Below are 24,287 nucleotides of genomic sequence, written 5' to 3' on the forward strand. Positions count from 1 at the left end.
GGTACAAGGTATTTTAGAGAGGAGGTTTAAGGCATGCAAATCTAACTTGTAAAAATGGGAAGTCACAAATGACTTTGGCAGAACAATATTAGAACAGAATGACTTGGAGTTTCTCATAACTGTTAAAATTATTCATTTTCTCACTGTCCATCATAAAACTATCTTTAACTAATTTTTGTATGACAAATACACTACACTGATTAGCTCCTGCAGAGTTGTTTATATGCTAAGCCGCTGCCATTTATTCTCTTAATAAACAAACAGTTGCAACAATCCAAAACACAAAAATCCCCACAGAACTAGAAATTGCACATATTTATGTCCATTGGACATTGTCTAATTTATTGCCATAAGAAGGTATAACTAAGGTTAATGATCAAAGAATATCAAACTTGCTTCTTAAGAAATGGCTCATTACAGATACCGGAGAGGACCATTTTGTACAGTAACAGAAGCGCAAAAACTTTTGCAGATGGATACTGAAAGGGATAGTGAGTGACAAGATTGTCTCTTCTTTTGAAGCAATGGGTACTGGCGACTGTGAAAATGAGGATACCAAACTTGATAAACCTATGATGTAATCTAGAACAAACAAAAACTAAATTCCTTTTGTGGAGCTCTCTAAATTCTGGCTTCAAATGGCATTCCAAAGCTGTTCCGTGTATACATCATTCCTCAATTCTGTGCATAAAAGAAGAAACTGACACCATTAAGGTTTGCAAGTAGGAAGGCTTGCAGCACAGAATGTTCTCTAACATATCAGAGGGTAAAACTGGCTCTTTTTCACTAATTTAACTTATTTTTGATAGGCTTGAAAAGACATTACAGAATGATGCACGCAATACCATTAAAAATGAATTAAAGAAGAAATAAAAAAAAGACAGCTCAAGAGCAAAATGAACATATTCAGCACAAACAGTGACAAAGCGCCCATGCACGTGAATATATGTGAGGGCTTTACCGGCTCTGACTGCTGCTTGTAGCCCCAAAACTTTACCCAGACAGCACAAGAGAGAGAGAGCAAGGAAGGTAGAAGAAGCAGCTTTTAGCAAAAAATTTTAAGCATTTTTCAGGCAACTTAAGTAATGTGATCATTTTCCAATTCCAGCCTCTACTGACGAGAGAAATAACAAGCAGGCATCTATTTAATGTCCAGTGGCTAAAATTCATGACAAATTCTGTCACAGTTCAGAGTCAAAGAGATTCAAAATGTGTGCTTTAAACCAACAGATCAGGTTGTTAATTACCAAATTTGAGCTGCCTTTGTGCAGCTCAGGAATTGAAGAACAATCTACTAAAGAGCTGGTTAGCAGATCTGGTGGGCTTCTACATTTAGTTCTCTATATAAAGAAGCACGCCACACTAAATGTGGCATTACATAAAGAATAGGTTTCAGAATGGGAATTCATAATCTTTGCTAGATATGGCAGGAGAGGAAGACCTGCTTAACTATTTTTTTCTCGTTCAAGCCAAGCAATAAATAGCTTATGGCTTTTAGCTAGGGTTCAAGTTGAAGTCCTTCTAAGGGACATTTTCTTTGTTATTCAAAAACATAATTGTCACCTATAATATGAGATAGTGACTTACTAGCATCTACAATCCTCTGATGACCACTAAGCCTTTCCTAATCCTGTTTTGAACAATATCCAACGGTCGCTCAAGATGCTGTATGCATGAATCATCAAGAGCAAGACTCTTACATATACTATACATAAACTCATACCAACCCAAAACATAACATGCCGGTTTTGGAAGTTTAAATCATCTCCCTTGTGTAACTCAAGAAGTAAAGCCAGATTTTTGTTTTCCAGTTTGGGATTTTCAAAAGTGTTGTACAAAAAAGAGATCATGTTTATATCAAAGCTGTGGGAAATTCAGGTTTGACTGTCCCTGGTTTAATCCTCATTTTTAAAGGATTTTTTTTCTTATATTTGAAAGTGTTGCTTGTTTACATATTTTAATTCAATAATATTATTCAATGCACTGTTAATTTCAATTGATGCAATGGAACCAGCACAAGCTCCTATTAGAACACCTACGTGCAGATCAGCTACCTACAAGCATTATATTCAGATTACCTACATACAAAAATTAGAAGCCTATATTTCAAGGAGAAACCATCCTTATGTTTCCCAAAAACAGAATATTGTATGGTATCAAACCATTTATTCATTAAATTGTTTAATTTCAATAGTAAGTAAGTACACCTATTATGTATACTGTAAAAATATCACAATTACTGTATGACTAAAACCTAATAGGTAGTCTTTAAAAGACAGTATCCTAGCTTACTGGTATATAGTTGCAAATATTAGGCACTGAGGATACACACTATGGTTTCATAAGGACCAAATCCAAGCTATCTTGTCCTGCTGATATAAAGAAAATTAGTAGGAATTCCTACTAAGTCCGATCACTGTAAATGACACAGAGCTACTCATTTTAATCACCTTTTGACTTGCTTGAGATCCAAATTTGGTAGCCTGCAAAATGAAAAAAAAAATTTTGATTAGATCAAATCAATTTTCTCCCCCTAATCAACGGACATGGTTGGTGAAATCATGGCCCCAGATGAAGCCAATGGGAGTTTTAATATTGACATCAGTGGGGCCCAACATGTTATGCCCTGTTTCTTAGGGCATGCTTAGCCTTTAAGAGAGCACACATCCATCCTTGTATGAACATATCAAGTGTAAACAGAAGCAAATAAAAACTGGTATTCAAAAAAACCTCATTTTCATAAAAAAAAAATCCCTGCCAAATTTTTCAAAAAAAAATTGAAATACTGACTAGCTTTAATTGTAATGCTACAGCTATTTATATAATTACCAAGACAAATATAAAATGATTTATCAAAAAGGACATAAGGACAGGGGAAAAACATATTAGCCTAGTTTTGCCACAAACTCCTTCTCAATTCAGAATTCCAGAGACCTCACCACCAATGTGCTTTCTAAGTAAATCAGTCTGACTTTATAGTTCACACTAAATCTACTGAACTAAAAATCTTGAAACACAAAACAAATGACCGAATCTACAATTTAGAACTCAGTGTGAAATTTTTGCAGAAAGCACTAATTTAGCTCAACTCCGCACTGATTTGTGCCCTTGCCCCAGAAAAGAAAACTCTTTTAAACAAAAAGCCATTAATAAATGTTGTCTCTTGAAATCTATCTACAGTGCTCCAGTTACTTACAGAAACGCCTAATCAAAAAGTATCAGTAGTAGTATCGATATCCAAATTATGAAATTCTCAGGCATCCACGGGGTGAGAAGCCAACAGCGGACGAAACAGGCACAAACTGAGGTAAGGGGTGGTTTGTCAGTGGTTGTCATTACTGGATAGTAAATTATATTTAATTCTTTGTGGGATGTCTGGAAGTTTTGGATATATACGGTTTGTTTAGTTTGATTCTAGGGGCTTTCAGTTAGGAATCTAGCTCTGGCAGCTACTCCCTTTCAGGGGCCAACGTCATATGGCCAAAAGCTGAGAAAGTGCTGGAAGATGGAGATCTCGTAAGATGGTGGGGAGGAGGAGAACAAGTTCTATATTCTGACCTCACATGGGTGGGAAAGGGAAGACAAGTCTGGAACGTTTATAAGTTGATGGTTACAAGGCTGTATTTGACACTTCGTGGGTCAGCAAGGACCCCCTACGCTTTGAAGTGTGTTGTTGAATGCAAGGTCAAATGGATCACAGCTCATGATTTAATCATTAACATTTCGTGAAAATATGCACACAAAGAAGGCAGAGACTCCCAAGGACAGATCAAATGCCTTAAGGTATTTTTAGCTCTCAATCACTGGCCCATCCGCCCTCAAAATCTAAAAACTCCTTGTTCCACTTTATTCTATCTGCTTTAATTTCAGACTGTATTACTGCAACATAGTATATATAAAGCATACTGCTCATCACTATAAATCTGAAAAGCAAACAAAACTGAAGCCCCCATCACTGCAAAAAAAAAAAAAAAAAAAAAAAAAAAAAAACAAACAACTCAGTAGAACATTACTTTTAAAATTCTGTTCAGAAGAATGCAAACAACTGGGAAAAGGTAGCCTAGAGCTCAAAAGGGAAAGAACTGGAACATAAGCACATTTGTGAACATGATTATGTCACCAGAGTGTTTGCTTTTCACTGTAGGTTTAGATCTTGAGACCCAAGTGTAGTTTTTAGAAACAACAAAAAAAAAACCCCACACAACTTCTTATGTACTGTGCATATAACTGTATATGAAAACTCGTACCAAAGAACATGCACAGGTTTGCTTATACAGGTTGAACCTCTCTAGTCCAATACCCTTAGGACCTGACCAGTTCCAAATGAGAATTTGCTGGACCCATAGGAAGTCAATATTATCTAGCACAATACCAACATTTCCACTGCTTACTGGGCTCTTACAAGACGTTTGGAGGTAAATTACAGATAAGTAACAGTACAGAACATTGAGAGCCAGGACTGGTGGCAGTAAACAAACTTTATGGAACCACTTGGCCACACCATGGTAAGTGGTTGTCCAGCTAACTAAAATCATGGTGGTTTATGGATGTTGTCGGACAAGAGAGTGCTGGCCTGGATAGGTTCAGCCTGCACGTAGTACATAAACATTTCCATTATTTAAAAATTCTCAGTGTTACATCAGTTATCTGGAGAAAGAGCCATATTATGTCCATGTATAACACAACACACACACTGTGTATGGGAAGAAGGACAGAGGTCAGGGCAACTTTTATTATTTATTTCAGGATAAACCCCTGTCAAGATGCCAAATCAAACTAGTAGAATTCTTAGGGCATTTGTCAAGATGCCAAATCAAACGAGCAGAATCCTTAGGGCATTTAAACAATAGACTGAAACAGCATCTTGTTTACTTACACCCTCTTTAGCTGCGGAGGCAAACTTGCTTGCTCCAGTTGTAAAACTACTCCAGCCCTTTAAAACAAAAAAACAGGAAGCGACTAAACTTAATTTGATGTGTAACAGTGAAACAAAGTCAATACATTCTGTGGCATATGCTGTCTTATATGGTCATAAGAGATTCTCACTAATTGAGACAGATTTGCTCATGGTGAAGTTCCACTGAATTGTTTAAAAAAAATTACTGTGATGAATTTCCCATGTTTTCTTGTGCATTCCCATATCATAAACTCTAATTATACTGACTAACATGAACAATCCTGAACACCACAAGTTATTGTAATGGAGAAATAACTTCACAGAGCTTTTGTTTCTCTCTAAATAAAACATTTTTACAATGATAGCAAGAGAAGGCAAAGTGTTGGTAGAGCCTGAATAAGTACATAAACAGATGGAGGCTAGTTTGTGGTTTGGAAGAGTTAAGGTCTGGTGGGGGTTAAGGCCAATGGGTAGAGTTAATGGTATAAACCTGGAAGAAGCAAAAAAGAGAACCAAGAGCAAGCTAAAAAAAGGTTAAGGGCTCAAAATCTATTTTTTTTCTTAGTTCATAAGAAAGCATAAAAACAATGATTTCTGGTTGTTTTTTGACCTTATAACTACCACTAACATAAAGTTTTGTTTTGCATATTTTTCCCCCCCTGGGAATCACCACTGAGTTCAGGAAACTCAATCAGTATTCTCAGACCTTGGTTAATGTCAGATTGTGGAATCTAAAGATTTTTTTTTCTCTTCCAGTTATTTCATCAGGCATTTAACAAGGAACTACTAAGAAAAAAGGGACAATTTTAAATATTCTCATTAAACTTAACTTCCTCTCTCAATTGTTCAGATTGCAGTTTTGATATGTGTTGTATAATTCTATTCATTACACAATCATGCAGAATCCTCTAATAAAAACTGGAAGACAAGACTTGAATTTTGAACGTAAAACAAACAAAAGTGCCTTGGCATACTTTTCAAGCTTTCTTTATAAACATTTAAAAAAAAAGGGAAGGGACACGAAGGATTTTTTCTCCTCCTTGCAGGTCACTTGAAAATGAATTTGTTAATTTGTGGAGCTGCACTACTTCAGTACTGCTTAATAGCAGCTGCATGTATCAGATAAACCCTTACATCTTCCCTTTATAGCTGATCTATCACTGTTTCAAAAGTGACCTTCCAGGAAACCTAGACTAGCTAGCAGGCTGCACAAATAGGCCTCCACACCTCAGTAGGCCACAAGACTGTTGTAACCGAGACGCTTTCCTGAGATAGGGTACTTTGTTAACTGCACTTGCATACCTAGTATTTGTGGGTGTACTGACTGAGCTGCAGCAGTGTTTTTGACTGGCTGAAGGAGGAGCACATGGCTCTCAGTCAATACAGTGTATAATCAAAGTGCAGTTCACTTCACATGCCCTTGCTTTGTGTGTGTCACTTTAGTAATGCCAGGAGGTGGGAAAAAACTAAACAGACAAAAACCAGCAGAATATGGCAACCGTAAACAAAATGTTTCACAGGCCACTCATAAGACAACAAAGGGCCACATGTGCCCTGGGGATTGTGGCATGCTCGCCACTGCTTGAAAGACTCCAGTGAAATCCCTTCATTAGTAATCTTATCTTGCTTTATTTCATGCTTATAACAAAAATGACAGAGATGAGGATGATGTACAAATAACAAGGTGATCTCTCTTGTAATTCTGATGTTAAATGCCTTGAACTAAAAGTCCAGATATTCTTTATGGACCAGGTTGGATAGCTATTTTTCTCATCTCAACCTCATCAGCAACTAAACAGCAAATTCTCCATCTGATAACCCATGATGGGGGAGCCTTACATATATTTGATTTTTATAGGTTTATTCCTTTCATATATTATAAGGAAAATTGCTTTTCCTCATTTGGATGAGAATTCACGCAAATGAAAGACTTCAACGGTTTTGCAAAAGTGGCTTATGCTAACACAGATGGGTTTAAGCTGCAGTTTGCATGTTTAGTCACAAGAGGGCATTTTAGTCACTAGCTGCAAATTAAACCACATCTGAATAATGGCTGGCAAAGATATAAGATCAGTGGCTGACAACCTTTCCAAACCACTGTACCCCATTCTAGCCTCTGATTTGTCTTGCATACCCACAAGGTTTCACCTCACTTAAAAACTCCTTGCTTACCAAAAAAAAAAATCAGACATAAAAATACACTCTATTATTGAAAATTAACTTACTTTCTCCTTTTTACCATATAGTTATAAAATAAATCAACTGGAATTTATGATATCTCTCTTACATTTCAGTGTATAATATGCATAGCAATATAAACAAGTCAGCGTGTATATGAAATTCTAGTTTGCACTTACTTTGCTACAGCTTTTTAAGTAGCTTGTAAAAACTAGGCAAATATCTAGGTGAGCTGTATTCCCGCAGGGTTATGCATTCCCTGGTTGAAAACCACTGATTCAGATGACAGAGCAGTATTTTATTATAAAAAAACAGATACCAAAACCATGCACTTATGAACTGTGACGTTTATAGAATTTGATTTGTAATATGAATATTGCTTTTTTTTAATCCTTCTATGGACACCTTTTTCCATGTGACCCTTACACTTCTTTAGGGTTCTGTGCCACATGGAATTTTTAACCCATTCCTTCCCCATATTTGAAAGGTAAAAACCTATTTGGAGGGTGGTGTACACATGAATGCAGAAGCCTGAATGCCTCTATAGCAGGTCATGGTGCTCTAATATAAATCTTGTACACACTGTGTCATAAACTTTAAGAAGAAAAACACTGAGGCATTATCAAATATGAGAGCTGCAGAAGCAGGAAAATCTTCCTAACCTGATAAAATTATCTCTTATGGGACTATCAGGTCAACGAGAAGGATTAGGAATATTATAACAGTCACAGAGGATGCAGTAGGGAATTTTGTTGTTGTCACTTAAAGATGAAATCCTTCCAGCAGTTCTGTGGAATACAAATAAAGTCTGAGCAGCTTGGCTTTTGTGTATTCCTAATGCTGGAAGTAACCATTTGTGTGGTATTTGAGTTCTATAATTCTAAGGCTGACAAGAGTGTTGAAGGGAGATGAATAAGGCTACTGTATACCCTTACAAATCCCAGAAAAAAAATTCAAATCTTCCCACATTTTTCCTCATATCAGGTATCACCAAACTGTCTGTATTCCTAATGCCCACCATTAGGAGCCCTGGTAAACAGTTTGCTATTTACCGTTGTAGATTTCTTAACAACAGCACAGTGGTCAATTTTTCAGTATTAAGAGGATTCCAAGCATGAACTTCTTAGAACTATCCTCACCTGCCTTTTTAACCAGCATTTTAGGCTTAATGGGTTGGAGGAGGCAGGTCTTTTGATCAGATTCCTTTGAGAGAACAGTTTTAATAGAAATTAGCAACGTTCCTGGGAGGCACATGTATTGTATATTTTCCAGGTAGAACTATTAATTTACTCTCCATTCATATTCCCATCATGTGGGCTACAAATAGAGTAACATACTGCTAAAAAAAAAAAAAAAATTATCACGGAAAGCTTAGGAAAGAATCTCCTTACAGAGTATAGCGAAGACATGGCATTATTGAGGAAGTCGTCATCCTTTTTCGGGGGACTGACTGTGTTCCCAAATCCCACATAGCGATTCTCTTGGCCACTAAACCACAAACCATCGAAAACAATTGTAATTATTATGCATTTCATTGAAACGATCAGACCAAACATACAAAGCATAAAATACATCTGAATTTTTGTTTCTTTGTTTTGAAGATTTTTATACACCTTCAAGCATTTGGATCAGAAGTGAAGGTAAACTATGTGCACGACTCCGCCACACAGCTCTTCTTTTGCACCTCATTTTTTGGCATGTAAGGACACAACTACACTATTATGTAAAGCAGGTGAATGTGCACAGCAAACCAAAAAAGCCTCCTTGCATATTTCATTACCTCAATGAATCTTCTCCTGCCGTATAATAGATCAGTTACTTAATTTAGAGCTATGGTCTCTTTTTCTTACAACTCTCTGCATTAACTGAAGAACCTAATGCCAGCATTATTCAAAACCTGAGTTACACACACTTTGCTCTAGGCTAATGAGCCTGACAGCTTCATAGTCCAAGAGGCTACCATGGTGATAAAGCTATTGTCTATACTTGACTCATGAGCCTCAGCTTCACTAGACACAAACCTTCCCTTGATACACAGGAAAGAAAAGGCCTACATTTAATGCTTTTATATCAACACCTTTGTCGCGTGTTATTTGTTTTACACCCAGTGAGGACGTGACCATGGTTTGATATAGTCCAATGGATCAAGAGCCATATGTCGCTTTCCGTCAGTTTACAAGGCCCTAGTCTAGGGCATTCTCAAGGGCCGTGACACACTATGCTTGAAAAAGAAGTATCTAATTTAATAACATTATGGTAAATCAAATAACTTTACCCTTGATAGGAGCCGACATCATCGTTTAACCAATCTTCAAAGGCTTTGTCAGAGGAGCCAGCTGCATTCTGGGGCTGTCCAACAGAACTAATAAAATGAAGAACTTTTAGAGAATTAAGCTACATGAATCAAAAGAAAACAAATGACTTTGCTTCAGATTCCCATGCTGAGCAAAGACAGATAGAATTTTACACCCATCAGATAAGTGTCTCTTAACATGTGGAGTATGAAAGCTATAGACAAGTCCACAAACTAGACTCGTTTTTGTTTGCTGGCAACTGGTGGTCATTACATAACTTGCCAGTCATGAGGCGCTAGTTCTGCTTGTTTCTAATTTGTTGTACAGGTAATCCTGGCTCTTTATTGCCAAGAAGAACCAGAAGCAACAGAAAGAAGGTATGCTTCTACCAGAGATCCAGAAACAGAGAAAGGAAAATATAGGCTACCTTCAGGAACTGAAGCCACCTGCCAGAATAGAGATGAGGCTATTAGAGGTGAGGGTGGTAGAGGGGATCAGGTGTATGCCCATGACAGAGGGAGAACATGGTTCATGCAGCCACAGTGAAGCATAGTCAAGGAAGAAAGGGAAAGAGAGAAAGAACAGGACAGAAGGAAAACAAAAGCAAAAATAGGCAAGACATTTGCTGTATACCAGACAACTACAAGACACTATAGTCTTTCACAGTCTGAATGCAAGGAAATACTGTAGTTGCCAATTAGGAAATTATGCAACCTCCCATAAGTGGGAAGGAGTTTACTTATTAAAATTGTAACATGTACTGAGAGGCAGTCCACAAGGAGAAAGTTTAGATACCACCACAGTAGGCCAAAGTATCTGAAGCTTGCCCAAATTCTTAGCTAAAAGATCCTTCCCTAGAAGTTTTTAAGTCCCAGCTTGACAAAGTCCTGGCTGGGATGATTTAGTTGAGGTTGATCCTGGTTTGGACAGGGAGCTGGACTCATTTACCTCCGGAGGTCCCTTCCAACCCCAAGATTCTATAATTTTGTATACAAGAAAAAGATTCAGGGGGGAGGAGAGGGTAGTCAAACTAACATGCCATTACTTCATACCCAAAGTCAGAGAAGAGCAACTTCTCTAAGTTAGCCCTATGGTTGGATATTAAAATGCAAACCATGGAGATTGAAGCAGAAACATAGTAAATCATGAAATGGCAAATACCTAAGAAAACAAGTCAAACAAATAACAGTTCTCCCATTAAAAATGTTTTGTCACCAGTTTTTTTCCAGATACAGTGTCCAAAAAATAAGAAGGCAAAAAAATTAACCAGATTATGAAACTAAAAGTACTGCTACCTTAGGCCATCTGATCTCTAGCAAAGAATGCTGCCAGTGAATACAAATAATCTGTCATCAGAACAAGAACAGCTGACACTCAACTGTCATGCTTGGTAGCACGATCAAACTGGATGAGAACTGGATAACTAGAATACATACCGATGAGCTGAAGACAGGGCTGGCTTGGGCTGAGGTGGAACCCAGTTTCTGGCAGGAGATGTTTCAAGAGACCATTCCTTGCCCTCAGCTAAAGTAGCCACCTAAAAGGGGAATTGGGGGTGGGGGGAATATCAAGAACATAGTAAGGTCCTAATTTTCAAGTAAAAGGAACATGTAGACATAACCTCCAATAGAGTGTTAACAGTAAAATGGAGCAACTGCAGGCAAAATAGGGACTGCTGCTGGGGGAGGAGGTAAGATGGTGTTTAGTTATGTTCTCTTCACAGCACTCACAGACCCACAGCTCTGCAAGGGAGACCTCTCTCATTGGGGGGTCAGTAACATCCAAGTTGTGATCCTCTAGACTCCTTGAGAGAGGATAACAACACTTGGTAGGAACCAGACAGCCAATGAGAGCAGCTGCAGAGGCAACAAAACCAGGGTTTTGGCTATTCAGAGATATTCCTACAGTTCTGCCTCGACTCACCCCTCAGCTCTTTGCTCCCTCATGTTCTCTCCACCTTAGATTCCATATTGGCCCAATTTACCCTATTCTTTCTTGGCCTCTCCTGCTAGATACCTGTCCAACTCAACTCTCCTTCCCAGCTTCCTGAAATAGTAAAGATCTAAGGACTATGAGAAACAAGGCCTCATTAACTACTGAGACATTCACTTTCTAGCTGCAGAGTGTCTCAAACCAGCAATTTATACGTGGCACAATTACACCTCTGCTGGCAAAGAAATTTCAAAAACATGTAGGCGCTCGAGCCAGGGAAGAATGCAGCTTCTCAACTTAGTGGGGCACTCCTGCATAAATGTACAACCTCTCTGTGTTGAAGCCTCTGCAATTTCCAGGTACATATTTAAATCGTGAGGGGATATATTTTGGAAATTGCACATAACCTTTTGGGATGACATTTCCAACACAGGAAAGGATTTTGCTGCTCTCTCTCTGTTGGTCCCATCTGTTCTTAACAAGTTTATCTGATATCGTGGATCCATCAAAAAAGTAACACTAGCAATTAATTTGACCCTTTTGTATAAAACAGTCTGCTGCAAACTGGCAGATATCCATTAACCTCAACTGAGCTACAACAAATGGCACCATTGATAATCTGGTGACTCTGGCCAAACAAAAATCCAAGAACATTAAATGAACATTTCTGGAGAACAAGCTTTTTGCAGTGAGTCTTATCCTTTCTCAGGAACTGCAAAAGGTTTTTACAAAGATGTTAGAAGATTTATTAAATGTTTGTCAAGCACTTTTTGATTTTCAGATTGGAGTAGTTAAGGATGCACAAGCTATTATTCCTCTCCAGTTACCTTATCTCTAAAGAGAGCGGCAGCTCTGCTGTTGTATTTCTCCTGCATTGACCAGCAGGGGTCATAATCTTCCTGAGACTCCAGAAATTCTCGAAATTTGCCGTTACCACCAGCCTTCATCTTCTCTAGCTCAATATCCTTCCACTTGTCCATAGTGACAGAGCGTACAAAACTGAAATCACAATTAGAGAGGAAACACCCCACTTTACATTTATCACTATAATCTCCTGTTACTATATTATACAACAAAATTAAAACACTTCATTGGCTGTTATATCAAAAGTTCAGCCTCTAGAAATCCCATGGCTAACAGTTGCATTTTACCAAGAGTGCTTTCTGCTCTGAAGGAGGAAAAACTTTATAGTGAAAGCATCTTACAAGTTTTCCCTGTTGGAAAAAACAAACAGCAAGTTCCTCTTAAAAAATGGAGGTTTCCCACAGTTTTCTAAATTACCTATTAAAACCACTTAACAGAAAGTATTTTCCAAGTGTTGTCCAAAATGTGTTTCCTCCTATGTACTACCACTCATCCTTCAGGGAAGTACTTAGAATAAAGTTCAGGTACTTTACAAGTCTGTCTTACACAGCATTACCAAAAATAACTGCATATAAGGGCTTTTATGAGTGGTATTAGTGTCCTTCAGCTTTGTTTTGGGTCATAAATTAGTGCTGCTGCTTATTATTCCACACAAAAAACTAAATGTTGAAACTTAATAGCCTATTGCAGCAAAAGTAAAAAGAAAACCCTCCCCATCACCATCTCCCTACAAAACTTCGTTCCATCTACATCCCTATGCTCATTCCCTCCTATCCTCTCTCGGTCTTTACACTCCTCATACCTCCCTTTCTCTCTGGGCTTCTTACCTTCTTTCATGTAACCACATGGAACAGTTTCCACTTCTGAGTCACTGAACACTTTAAATTCCCCATTCACCTTCAAAATCATCCTTTAAAAACACTTTTAATATCCCTCTAACATTACTGTTCTCATTTCAGAATTTTCTTTTCCCTCCCTTAACTGAATCGTTCCTTGTTCTGCCTCCCTTTGGTAGATTCAGACCCAGAAGCATATGCACACTTGAATGGGTACAGAAAACAAGAGAGGTTGTTTTTCATTTTAGAAGAACATAATGTACTTTGTTTACTCAACAGGAAACTCTATAAACATAAATGTTATGTCTGTGTGAGTGTGAGCATTTACAGTACTATATACATGCTTTATAGTAGCATTACAATTGTATTAGTTCAATTCTAAAACTACCTAGTGTACCATTAGAATTCTTTACTTTATAAATATATCATCACTGACCGTGAGCTCTGCGCCTGTTGGTGTCTGATGCCTCTCTCACTATTTCCTTCCATCTTTCCCTGTCCAGTGTGGAGTGGCTTAGTTTCTGTAGACTAGCTCTACACCAATCTACTATACGATCTATCCATTCTCAGTGGGGTCTGCCTCTCCTATTCGAACCATCCATTATGCCAAATATCAGGGTCTTGATTTTTCATTCGCCATTCATTCTGCAAATATACCCAAATAGTTGTAGCTTCTGTTTTATAACCTTCTGCAGCAGGTTCTCTTTCAGCTGTACCTTTCTATATAATTCCTCACTGTGACCTTCTGCATCCATCCTACTCTCAGAATCTTTCTATAACAACTCCTTTCGAACGCCAATATTCTTCTTTTCGAATCTTTCATTATCACCCATGTCTCACATCCATACAACATGCTGCTGAATACACACATTTTCAAGACACTCAGCTTCATTCTTAAGCTAATTGCTTTTCCAGATCTTATCCATCCCCTTCAAACGCACTCTTGCTTTCGCTATTCTAGTCGCTATTTCCCTCTTACAGTCTAGATCATACGTTATATTGCTCCATAGATATGTGAGCCTCTCTACATTTTCTAATTTAAATACCAGACACTGATCTTCCTTTCTATCTCCAAATACTATTGTTTTTATCAATGCTCATAATCAGTCCATACAGCTTCCCTTCTTCGTTTAACACCTGCATTGTTTTCGCTAGCTTCTCCTCACCTTCCTCAATGATAACTATATCTGCAAATCTCAAGTTGTTAATTCTTTTCCCATGCACAGATACCCCTTCTACCTCTTCCTTGATGTTATCCATTGCTCTCTCCAGATGTGCGATGAAGATACTTGGCGATTTTGAATCTCCTTGCCTCATACCGCTACTTGTTTTAAACCAACTTCCCACATATTCTCACTGCTGCTTCCCAATTGTCATTGATATCCTTCAACAACCGTATCAGTTGACTATCCACTCCATATGACTCCAACACAGCCCAAGTCACTTTCTGATCTACACTGTCAAATGCCTTTTGAAGAAAAAAAAAAAAAAAAAAAAAAAAAAAAAAATCGACAAAAAAAGCATATACGTTCTTGATCTTTCATTGAGCTTTTTCCGCTATCAGTCTTAGTACCATTATTTGCTGTATGGTACGTTATCTTTTCTGAACACCGCTTGCTCATCTGCTACTTGTTCTATCTGTGATCTTAGTCTCTCCATCAGTATCATCATCAGCACCTTACCTAGATGACTCATTAGGGCAATTGTTCTGTAGTTTTTGCACTCCTATGTACTTCCTTTCTTAGGTATTGTCACTAGCACAAATCTTGTCCATTCCTTAGGCACCTTCCCTTCTTTCCATGCTATATTGCAGTTGGTGTATTTCCTGAATCATGCTTTCTCCTCTGTATTTGATCATCTCTCCCGTGATCTTATCATTTCCAGGGCTCTTGTTCTTTAGTCATTTCATTGCCTTTTCTACTTCCTCCTTCGAAGTATCAGTCTCGATCTCAATGCTCAGTGGAGATATCTCTTTCAGTTCTTTAATCAGCCTCTCTGAGACACTTGGGTCCAACTGTGCTTTGTATAGGTCAGTGAAATATCTTGTCCACCACTGCACAATCTTCTCCCTGTTCATAAGCACTTCTTCATTCTCATCTTTGATCACTATCTGCTTTGGTTGCCATTTCCTAAACACCTCCCTGGTCTTACCTCTCTCTCTCTCTCTCTCTCTTCACATTGCTCCTCTCACCATTTCTCCTTATCCTTTCTGGCTGCTTTCCTTACCTCATTGCATTTCACCCTATATTGCTGTTCCGCCATCTCAGAGACATCTCTTCTGATCATCAACGCTCTCTTCTCTTAAGCCAGCTTCAGCGTCTCCTGGGTAATCCACTTCTTATTGATCTTTTCTTCTTCTAGAACAGTCTGCTCAATTGCCTCTTCTATTGTGATGGCTATCCTTGCGACTCTTATCTAGGACTTTCTCTGTGGCGATGTTCTTAATCTTCTCTTTGAGCACTGCTCTGTATGCATTCCCTGTCTCTTCCTCACATAGCCTCGCCACGTCTCTTCTTTTCTTAAACTGGCTTACATTTTCTTGAGTTTTACCTTGATGTTTAGGATCACTAAACTGTGGTCTGAGTCTATATCCTCCCCTTAAAGTTTGGCACTGCTGTACTGACGTTGTCCATCTTCTTCTTATCAAAATCATATCTATCGTGTTCTTGGACTTCCCGTCATTCAATCGCCACGTCCACTTCCTACTGTAATTTTGTTGGAATCTCGTGTTGCAGATCACAATCTCATGCTCTGTAGCAAACTCTAGTAGTTTCTCACCTCATTTGTTTCTTTCTCCATACCCAAAGCCTTCCCATGACTCTCTCCCAACCTTCGTTATCTGACCAAATGACTTTGCAACCACAGATCTCTCCTGTTACCATCCAACGCATCTCTGCCAGTCCAAGTATAACACATTGGTATCTCTCCATCTCCTTCCGAAGCAGCTCTAATTTTCCAGTTGCCCACAGTGTTCGGACGTTCCGTGTTCTAATGGATAACATACGTGCTAGTTATTTTTTTCAGTAGCCAACTTATCGACTCAACTCGGATCGCTCCACTGGTATCCAGGACCTTGTTTATCCAGGCGACATCTGAGCCGGCATCTTTTATCATTTAGTTGTACTGGCATCAGATTTCATTCGTATTGTTATTTGACGGTCAGTGCATCAAACACACATCTGACAAACTCTCCTCCTTCATCCAGGCTTGAGACTGGCATGGAGCTCATAGAGGCTTCATGACGGAGTTTTATAAATATAGACAAATTTTAAATAATAAGATAAGTACACTCACAGGACTAGAGATCTAAGTCTCACCATCACATTTAATTTGGTTCATGACAAGGCAACATATCATGATAACCAAACTTAACCATGTGTATTTATCATTCTAATTCATTTTTGGTATCTAGCTTTTACAGTGGATTAGCAATACATCATACAGTAAAAGCCCAGCTATCCGGGTAATCTGGCATCCAGACAACTGGCACATTCAGTTAACCGGCTTGTCCTGGGGCTGGAGGCCGAAGGGGAAGGGAGGCAGAGCAGAGCAGGGATGACTGCTGGCTCCAGCTTGAATAACCGGCACATTTTATTACCCAGCATCCCCAGTTCCCCAGGGATGCTGGATAATAAAACTTGTACTGTACTTTAGATATGCTGTTCTAATGTAGCATGGCAAAACTTACATCTCTCTCTATTCCCCCTCCATGCCCCCACCAAATCCTTGCAGTGACCTTCATTTTTTTTTCCTTTTTTAGGAGAAAATTGTAAATTATCTGGTCTGTGTTTGCTCCCAAGACTGACCTGAGGTGAACTCCCAAGCCTCTGTGTTTTCCTGAGCATTCCAAACAGATCCAGATTCCATAGGTCACACTCACCCACTGGGGATTAAATGCACCACACTCAAAACAGACCTAAAACAGATGAAAAAAATTGTTCATAACCATTAGTCATCATTTGCGCCAGGCAAAACTTTCAAAGTACAGCTAATGAAAATCATAAAAACCTACTTACAGCAAATAAATTCAGAATTCAGAATTGTTAGTACTTCTTCCCTGCATACATAACTTCTATTACATAGTCGTTTAAAAAGAATCTTGAGAATTTAATGTTTTATAGGCAGAACACCATTTATGTTAACTAACTCAGTTTTTAGAAACAGTCATTTCTGTATTTCCATATCTAGAAATACTGAACGCTGTACCCTCATGGCACCGTATAAATGTATTATAAAATATGGACATGTGAAACATATAAAATCAAAATGTATGCTTTCAAAAAGTGTCCAACAGGTAAGGAATAACTTTGGTGGAATTGGTTTTACAACAGAGAGAAACAAAGTTTTAAAGTTAGGAACATCAATTCAGTCCTGTAAAGCTAACAATCTGATAGGCAATCACAAACATAATGGCAACTAGCATATTTCTAACACAAAACCAGACACGCATTTTTTAAAAAAATTAACATACCTGTGTACTGGGCAGCTTCAGTTCTTCTATAGCAATGGCTTTTAAATACAGTTTATCATAATATCATATGTGGGGTTGAGAGTTTCAAATATCATTACAAATCCCTATGGTGTACAGGACATTAAAGGCAAATTACCATGGTTGTACTGAAGATCATTTTGTTTGGAATATTATAGTATAAACATAAAATACTTCAGATAGAAAACTCTATTCTTAAAATGCGCAATATCTCAAAATAAAATTCTCCGAGGGCATGGCAGACAAACCACCAAATCATGAGAACCACTCAAAGGAGTTATGTCCAATACTTAATATTTTATCAACCTTATCACTTTTTGTAATACAATTCACATATCTGCATCTGTACCTTAACATTCACTTGTTATGATGACACCATTAGTAAAAATATCTCTATACAGAACAAGACCACTTGTAAGAAATGGGTTAAAAGGGATGCATTGTTGCTCAATTAAATATGCATGTATAATTTCTTACATTGTTCTCGTCTTGCACTCTGACTTCTTTAAGAACTTTTCTTGTTCTTGGACTTGCCATGTTTCTGTAAAAATGGAAAAAACATTTTAAAGTACATATTAAGAGCTGATCAAATGCTTAATCAGCAGTTGTACAAGATACAATAGATGTCCCTGCACAAAACATTTATAATCTAAATACTGTAAAGAGGCCCAGTCAATTGTGTATGTTCTTTATTACGAGGAACACTTATGATTAGCATACAGTAACAGATTAAAGGAAAAATATGTATTTTTCAGCTTACTGTGTGCATTTAGCACTTTATACAAAACAGTAACAGTAAATGACTATGCATCAATGGGATACCTCTAGCAAAGAGCTTACACAGAGCTCAGGCTGTATAAGAACACAGCTAGCAGCAGCCGAGCCAAAACCTGAATAGGTACCCAGTCATAGGTAGCACGCACATGCATAAAAATGTAATGGGAGGCAGAGATGATAATCCAAAATAATTCTAGTGGTGTTTCCCTCAAGCCCAACCATTCAACCTTCTTGAAAGACTTTTATAAACTTCTGGGGCCCAGGGGAATTGTGCACCCAAAAGTGACGAACCAGCATCCCAGCAAACTATCAGGACTCTTATCAAATGTAAATTAAAAATTCTGTACATGCTATCTCTGAAAAACTAATTTTAAAAAGGTTGACTTTCACTTTTAATATTACATTTTAAAAAAATACATTCTGACTGTTGTAAATATTTAAGTGAAATATACTTTAAGTTCTAACCAGGTATGCAATTTTGTACTATAGACTTAAAAATTTGCAAGTGTCATGCAAGGCTAACAAGTGCTAACATGCATGAAGTAGTTACACTACAGATTTTAGGCTATGCATTCACCAATGAACTTGGATTTACATGCAGCACATTTTTCAGATGTATTGACAGACATTAAACATATTCTGGTAAATGAGACTGTAATCTACATGCAATTAGTTGCTTAGGATATAGGGTGGAATATAACATTACAATCTGAATAAGACCAAGCTACTCAAAGTTTATAACAGAGTTTTAGGATGCTTTTCCACAATTAAAAAAAATAACAAAACTTTAATTTGTGTCATCACCGCCCTACAGGTTTACAGTATACACTAACCTGGACCACCTTTCTTATGAATTACCACAACATGCAGTGCTCCAGAAAAGAAGTGGAAGGTCAAGGGCTGGTATCTGACTATGAGTTATTGCAACATAATTTGTTTAAAAAAATACAAAAAAATACAAAATAGCAATTACACATTATTCCTGTTGAAAGCAGAGGTTATTTACATCTTTGCAGGATTTCAAATATAATTAGATGTTGCTTTTAATTCACTGCTATTGAAAATAATGTGATAACACATGTAATGTTTGTACAGCAGTGTTTAATTTCATGCCGTCCGGAGGACAATCTTTTGTTTTTAACCATATATTTGTCACCTAGCTTTGTTCCTTTTTAAAAATCAGATCATTAGTTATTTTTTATTGAGCCAAAAAAGATTATTCACTCTACAGGCCCTTCTGTCTAAAAATGTAAGAATTATTAGGTTACATTGTAATTAATACTTGATAAAGCATCATGTTTCAGCTACCCTAACTCAAACTTATACTTATTGCATTTTTTTCTCTTTGTTGGTTCATTAATCACAACAGAAACAGTTTATGTGTAGTGAAAAAAAAGACAAGTAATCTTTTTCATGATTAACTGCACCGTTTCTCCAAATGGATTTTGAAATTAAAGTTTGCCTTATATACCTTGCCCACAGTCATTTGAAGAAGAAAATATACTGATATATATTTTGATTACAGACTGTTCAGAAACTTCATCAAATAAGCATCCATGGATCTGAAGTAACAGGTGGAGGCTGGCTACTCGAATCAGAAAATCTCATATTTTCATTGACCAGGGACCCAAACAGATGCCACATTCTAGAAGTTAGGCTCATCCTTTCGTTAAGATGCACTTCGGTTCTGGTGAATGAGGAAGTGTCTAAAGCAAATATTTTGATCTACACTTGCAGTGACTCAGAGGGGAGAGATCTGACTGCCCTGCTCAATCTATTTTGCTTCTGTTCTCCTACCCCACTTCCATCTATGATTCTGATCAGCATAGCTTGACGGAGGAGGTTAAAAAACAAGGTCAGGCTGTGAAGCTGCTCTGCCCCAACACACAATGCTGCAGCTAAGAGGCAAAATACAGGGGACTCAAGTGCAAAAGGAAATTAAGTTCCTGATACAGGTGTCAAGGCTTCAGAGTGAGATTTCCTTATGCAAGAGAAAGCATTGCACTGGTAGTGGAAAAGTTGCGACTCCCATGCTCTCAGCAATTTTACAGTACTACAAAAGCCATGAATCTTCACAGCACTTATGTGAAATAGACAAATACAATCATCATACAAATGGGGAAAAGGAGGCAGAGAGAGGTTAACAATTACTCAGGGCCAAAGAAAGGCCTATTGAACCAGGACTAAAATTCAAAAGTTCCCTGCTTCTGGTTCTGTGGCCAGACTATGTGTCCCTCCAGTATTCTTTGCAAGTGGCAATCTAAACCCCAAATCATCAAGTTCCCATTCTGTTTATTTCCCCCATATGAATGCGACTCAGTTACAGATTCCTCTGTTCCAAGCATAACATCATCATTGAAGTCAACTGAAAAATACAGTAGAACCCTATTTATCTGATCCTCCGTACTGACAATCAATGCACAAAGGTCCCGAAGTGGGCAATCTCTTCTAACCACTTTGCGCTTTCCCATTCTTCAGTTTATCCAGAATTCTGCTTTTTTGACAAGGGTCCAGTCCCAATTAGACTGGATAAATGGAGTTCTGCAATAGTCCAAAAGTTAATCCACTAGAGTAATACAGGTTGAACCTCTCGCTTGGCACCTTTGGGACCTGATTGGTGCTGGCTCAGAGAATTTGCTAAACCACAGGACATCAGTATTTTCTAGTACATCACCAACATGTCCACTGCTTATTGGGCTCTTATAAGACATTTAGGGGTAAAACACAGCTAAATAACAGCACAGAACACTGAGAGCCAGGACTTCTGGGTGTAAACAAACTTTATGGTACCACAGGAAACTTGGCTACACCCATGATAATTGGTCATCCAGCTAACTAAAATCATGCCGGATTATGGATGTTGCCAGACAAGAGAGTTCCAATTATAGAGGTTTAACCTGTACCAGTGTTCACGGTTTTACACGTGCATTTACAGTTACTGGTCATTTCCCAGAATTCAACTGAGCAAACTGGCAAGAACAATTAAAGCCCATAATTTTGTTTGGAAGTTCGGCTCCTCAAACCATCACTGTGGACACAGAAGACTAAGTTACAGCACAGCTAAATAACTGGTTCTTTGTGAAGTCACCTTATCACCACTGCATCTATTTATCAGTATACTAAACACTCTCTTCCTGATTTTCTACAAATCAGAAATACTGAAAAAGCAGAGAACAAATTATAAAGAAAAGTAACAACATGTGGAAATACATTTTCTTTGCAGAACGTAACTGTTTAAAGTACTACCCCTCTAATATTCCAGGAAAAAAGATTAAATGTTAACTGGAAAAGAGAATTTACCATAAATACATGATTTAGACAAAAACATATACAAGTTTCAAAGGGGCAGCGCTGCGTCTACTACAGCAAAAACAAGGGATCTTGTGACACTTTAAAGACTAACAAATGTATTTGGGCATAAGCTTTGGTGGGACGGAGCCCAATTTGTCATGCATCTGATAGTCTTTAAGGTGTCACAGGACTCCCCATTGTTTTGACATGTACAAATTAATTATGAAATGTTAGTCTAAATGAGAGAGTTAACATTCTACAGCAGAGCTAGTTTTCAGTGGATCAGTATATTAAGTAGTTTCCTGGTGTGGAATATTCACATCATCTGTTCCACTCCAGAGAGTAAGTATACTCTGTGCATTTTCCACAGTACTGATTCATTCCACAACCACAATGTTACCCATGCACTGAAAAAAATCATACCTATTGTCTTATTTATCCAAAACCATATACTAATCATTCTTTCATTTTCTAAAAGCCAATGAATGATGTAATAGCAGTATCTTAGAAGTGTCATTACGACATTCCGTGTTTAAACCAGCTGCAGTAGGACTTTGAAACTCTGACATTGTGGACTAGTCGTATGGTTCAAGTTCTGAAGTGTTTTGCAATACACTATACGAAAGACACTGCACCTCCTTGCTCAAAGAGAATTTGCCAGACTAGCAGAAGTCCCCTGCGTGGATTGCTAAGCCTGCATCACGCACCCGGCTTCACCTCTCCCACCTCCACTGGTCTACTCACCCTGCCACTGCAGAGGGGAACACAGATGGAATTTTGCCTGGCCCCATGCTGCTGCAGGAGCCTCCTGCCCCACACTACCCCTGCAGGGCTCCCAGCCAAGCTCCAGACCCTGCATGGCTGCTTGGAGACATGGCCTCCTCCAGACAGGGTCCTGCATAGTTGCCCACCATAAGACTGCCAGCTGCTCCAGTCCTGGCCCCATAAGCCTGCTGGGGGGTGCCAGTTCCTGCATGCTGTCCTGCTGGGGTTCTCTGGTCCAGACTGCAGGTTTTAAAAGGATCAACTGTACACAACAAGTAAACCATGTAATGGGATAGGTTCCAGATACCTTACTGTACATACTTCAATCAGGATTAAAGATCTCTTAGGTCATATGGTGGCATCGGTCTGCAGGGCAAAACCTTATAAATCAGCATAGGTGTTGGACAAATATTCTCAAATCATTTTGTCAGGTTAAATGCTTTGACCCACTGACCAGCACAAGCCTCTTACCGAAACCAAGCTCAAAACGAGAGCGAAACCTGTAAACCAAGATCCTGTACCCACAACCAGGCTCAGGTCTTGAACACCGTTTCAGTACATGGCCAGTCTCCTGAGAGGATGGAGCGGCCTCCTCGCTCGAAGCCTTATTTGAGGGGTGGGAAGCAGAGGAGCAACGCAGGGCACGGAACCTCACTGCCGGCAGGGTATTTCTGTCTACGTTTTGCGGCAGCACCGTTAGACCCGTCTGCCTTGAACGCACGAGAGCAAACGAGCGGTGCCCGGGGGGAAAGGCAGCACTCCCCCTGGGCGGCTGCCGTGGGCCCGCTCCGCACGGATGACTGGAGCTGGGGCGGGGGGCGGCTATCCAGGGCCAGGCTCGTCCCAGCGGCAGGAACAGGGGCCGGCAAGGCGTTGCCCCAGCCCGGGCAAGGGGCCCAAGCAGCGGGGGGCTGCAGCGAGCTCCCCGCAGAGCCCGACCGGACGCGGCTGCAGCGATGACCTCACCCTGCCCGGAAGAGCCCCAGTCGGGGGGGAGGGGAAGGCCAGGGGGCGCGCGGCAAGTCAAGCTGGGTGCCGGGATCGGGCTGACGGGGGTCAAGGAGCCGCGGGGGAGAGGGGAGAGGGCGGCCACGGCCTGAGGGAGCTCGGGGCCAAGGGGAGGCCAGGGAAGGCCGTGGGGGGTCCCCTAGCGCAGGGGGCCCCTCAAGCTGGAGCTCGGCCTCCCCTCCCGGGGCCGGCTTGGTACCTGCGGCAGCGCCCCCGGCTTTCGCTCGCACCCGGCTCCTCAGCGCGCAGCCGCAGCCGGCCCCGGCGACGTTGCAGGTTCGCAAGGCAGTGTGGGTGAGTGAAGGGTTAACCCCCTCGGCCCCGGCGAGATCGGCCTGCGCGGGGAGGGCGGGGCGGAGCGGGGCGGGGCGGGGCGGTTGAGCTGCCCAGGCCAGGGTTTCCCACACGGGGGGGCGTGAGGCGACCCGGTTCTCCCCCCACTCCGAGAAGCAGCCGGCCTCGCTTGCAGCTCTCGGCCCCTTGCTACTTCACAGGGGTGACCCGGCGCGGATGCTGCAAAAAGCTGGCTGCTGCTGGACGCCCACGTGGAGCCAGCTGCCTCCTGCAGAGGCGCGTGGGTGGAGGGGAGGGAGAAGGAGGGGATTAGATGGGGGCTGGGGGAGCCTGGCTTGCGGCAGGGGAGGGAGATGGGGTAAGAGCCTGGCTTGGGGGCAGGGGAGTGGCTCGGGTGGGCAGCTTGTGGGGCTTGAGCAGCTGGCCCTGGCTTGGGTGGGCAGGCGGCTGGCTGGCGGGCAGGCGGCTGGCCTGTTGTTCGGGTGGGCAGCTCTGGCAGGGCAGGGATCAGGTGGATGGGTGGCTGGCACGGGTGGGTTTGGCTGCTGGCACAGGGCGCGGGCAGCTGGCCAGCTGGGGCTGCACCAGGCGTCCGCGAGGTGGGAGATGTGCTGTTAGCCTAGCCAGTCCGTAGTCGGCCTCTGGCCTGGGATGGGGTCAGC

General features: G+C 40.2%; 1 protein-coding gene across 2 annotated transcripts in view; it reads right to left on the reverse strand.

The window, feature by feature from the left end:
* Positions 1–23,594, reverse strand: part of ARFGAP1 (ARF GTPase activating protein 1) — a 39,087-nt gene extending 15,493 nt beyond the window's left edge. The window contains exons 1-9 of one of the 2 annotated variants that reach the window (XM_075012214.1): positions 23,531–23,594; positions 17,968–18,031; positions 16,808–16,917; positions 12,129–12,300; positions 10,806–10,906; positions 9,351–9,437; positions 8,467–8,563; positions 4,877–4,933; positions 2,451–2,483 (exon numbers count right to left, since the gene is read on the reverse strand). In XM_075012214.1, the coding sequence (XP_074868315.1) occupies positions 2,451–2,483; positions 4,877–4,933; positions 8,467–8,563; positions 9,351–9,437; positions 10,806–10,906; positions 12,129–12,300; positions 16,808–16,917; positions 17,968–18,027 (717 nt within the window). In that variant the 5' untranslated portion in view covers positions 18,028–18,031; positions 23,531–23,594. The other variant, XM_075012213.1, reaches the window with a different exon arrangement.
* Positions 23,595–24,287: the final 693 nt, after the last annotated feature.

This window comes from Carettochelys insculpta, chromosome 17 (assembly GCF_033958435.1).
Source record: "Carettochelys insculpta isolate YL-2023 chromosome 17, ASM3395843v1, whole genome shotgun sequence".
Taxonomy (NCBI): domain Eukaryota; kingdom Metazoa; phylum Chordata; order Testudines; family Carettochelyidae; genus Carettochelys; species Carettochelys insculpta.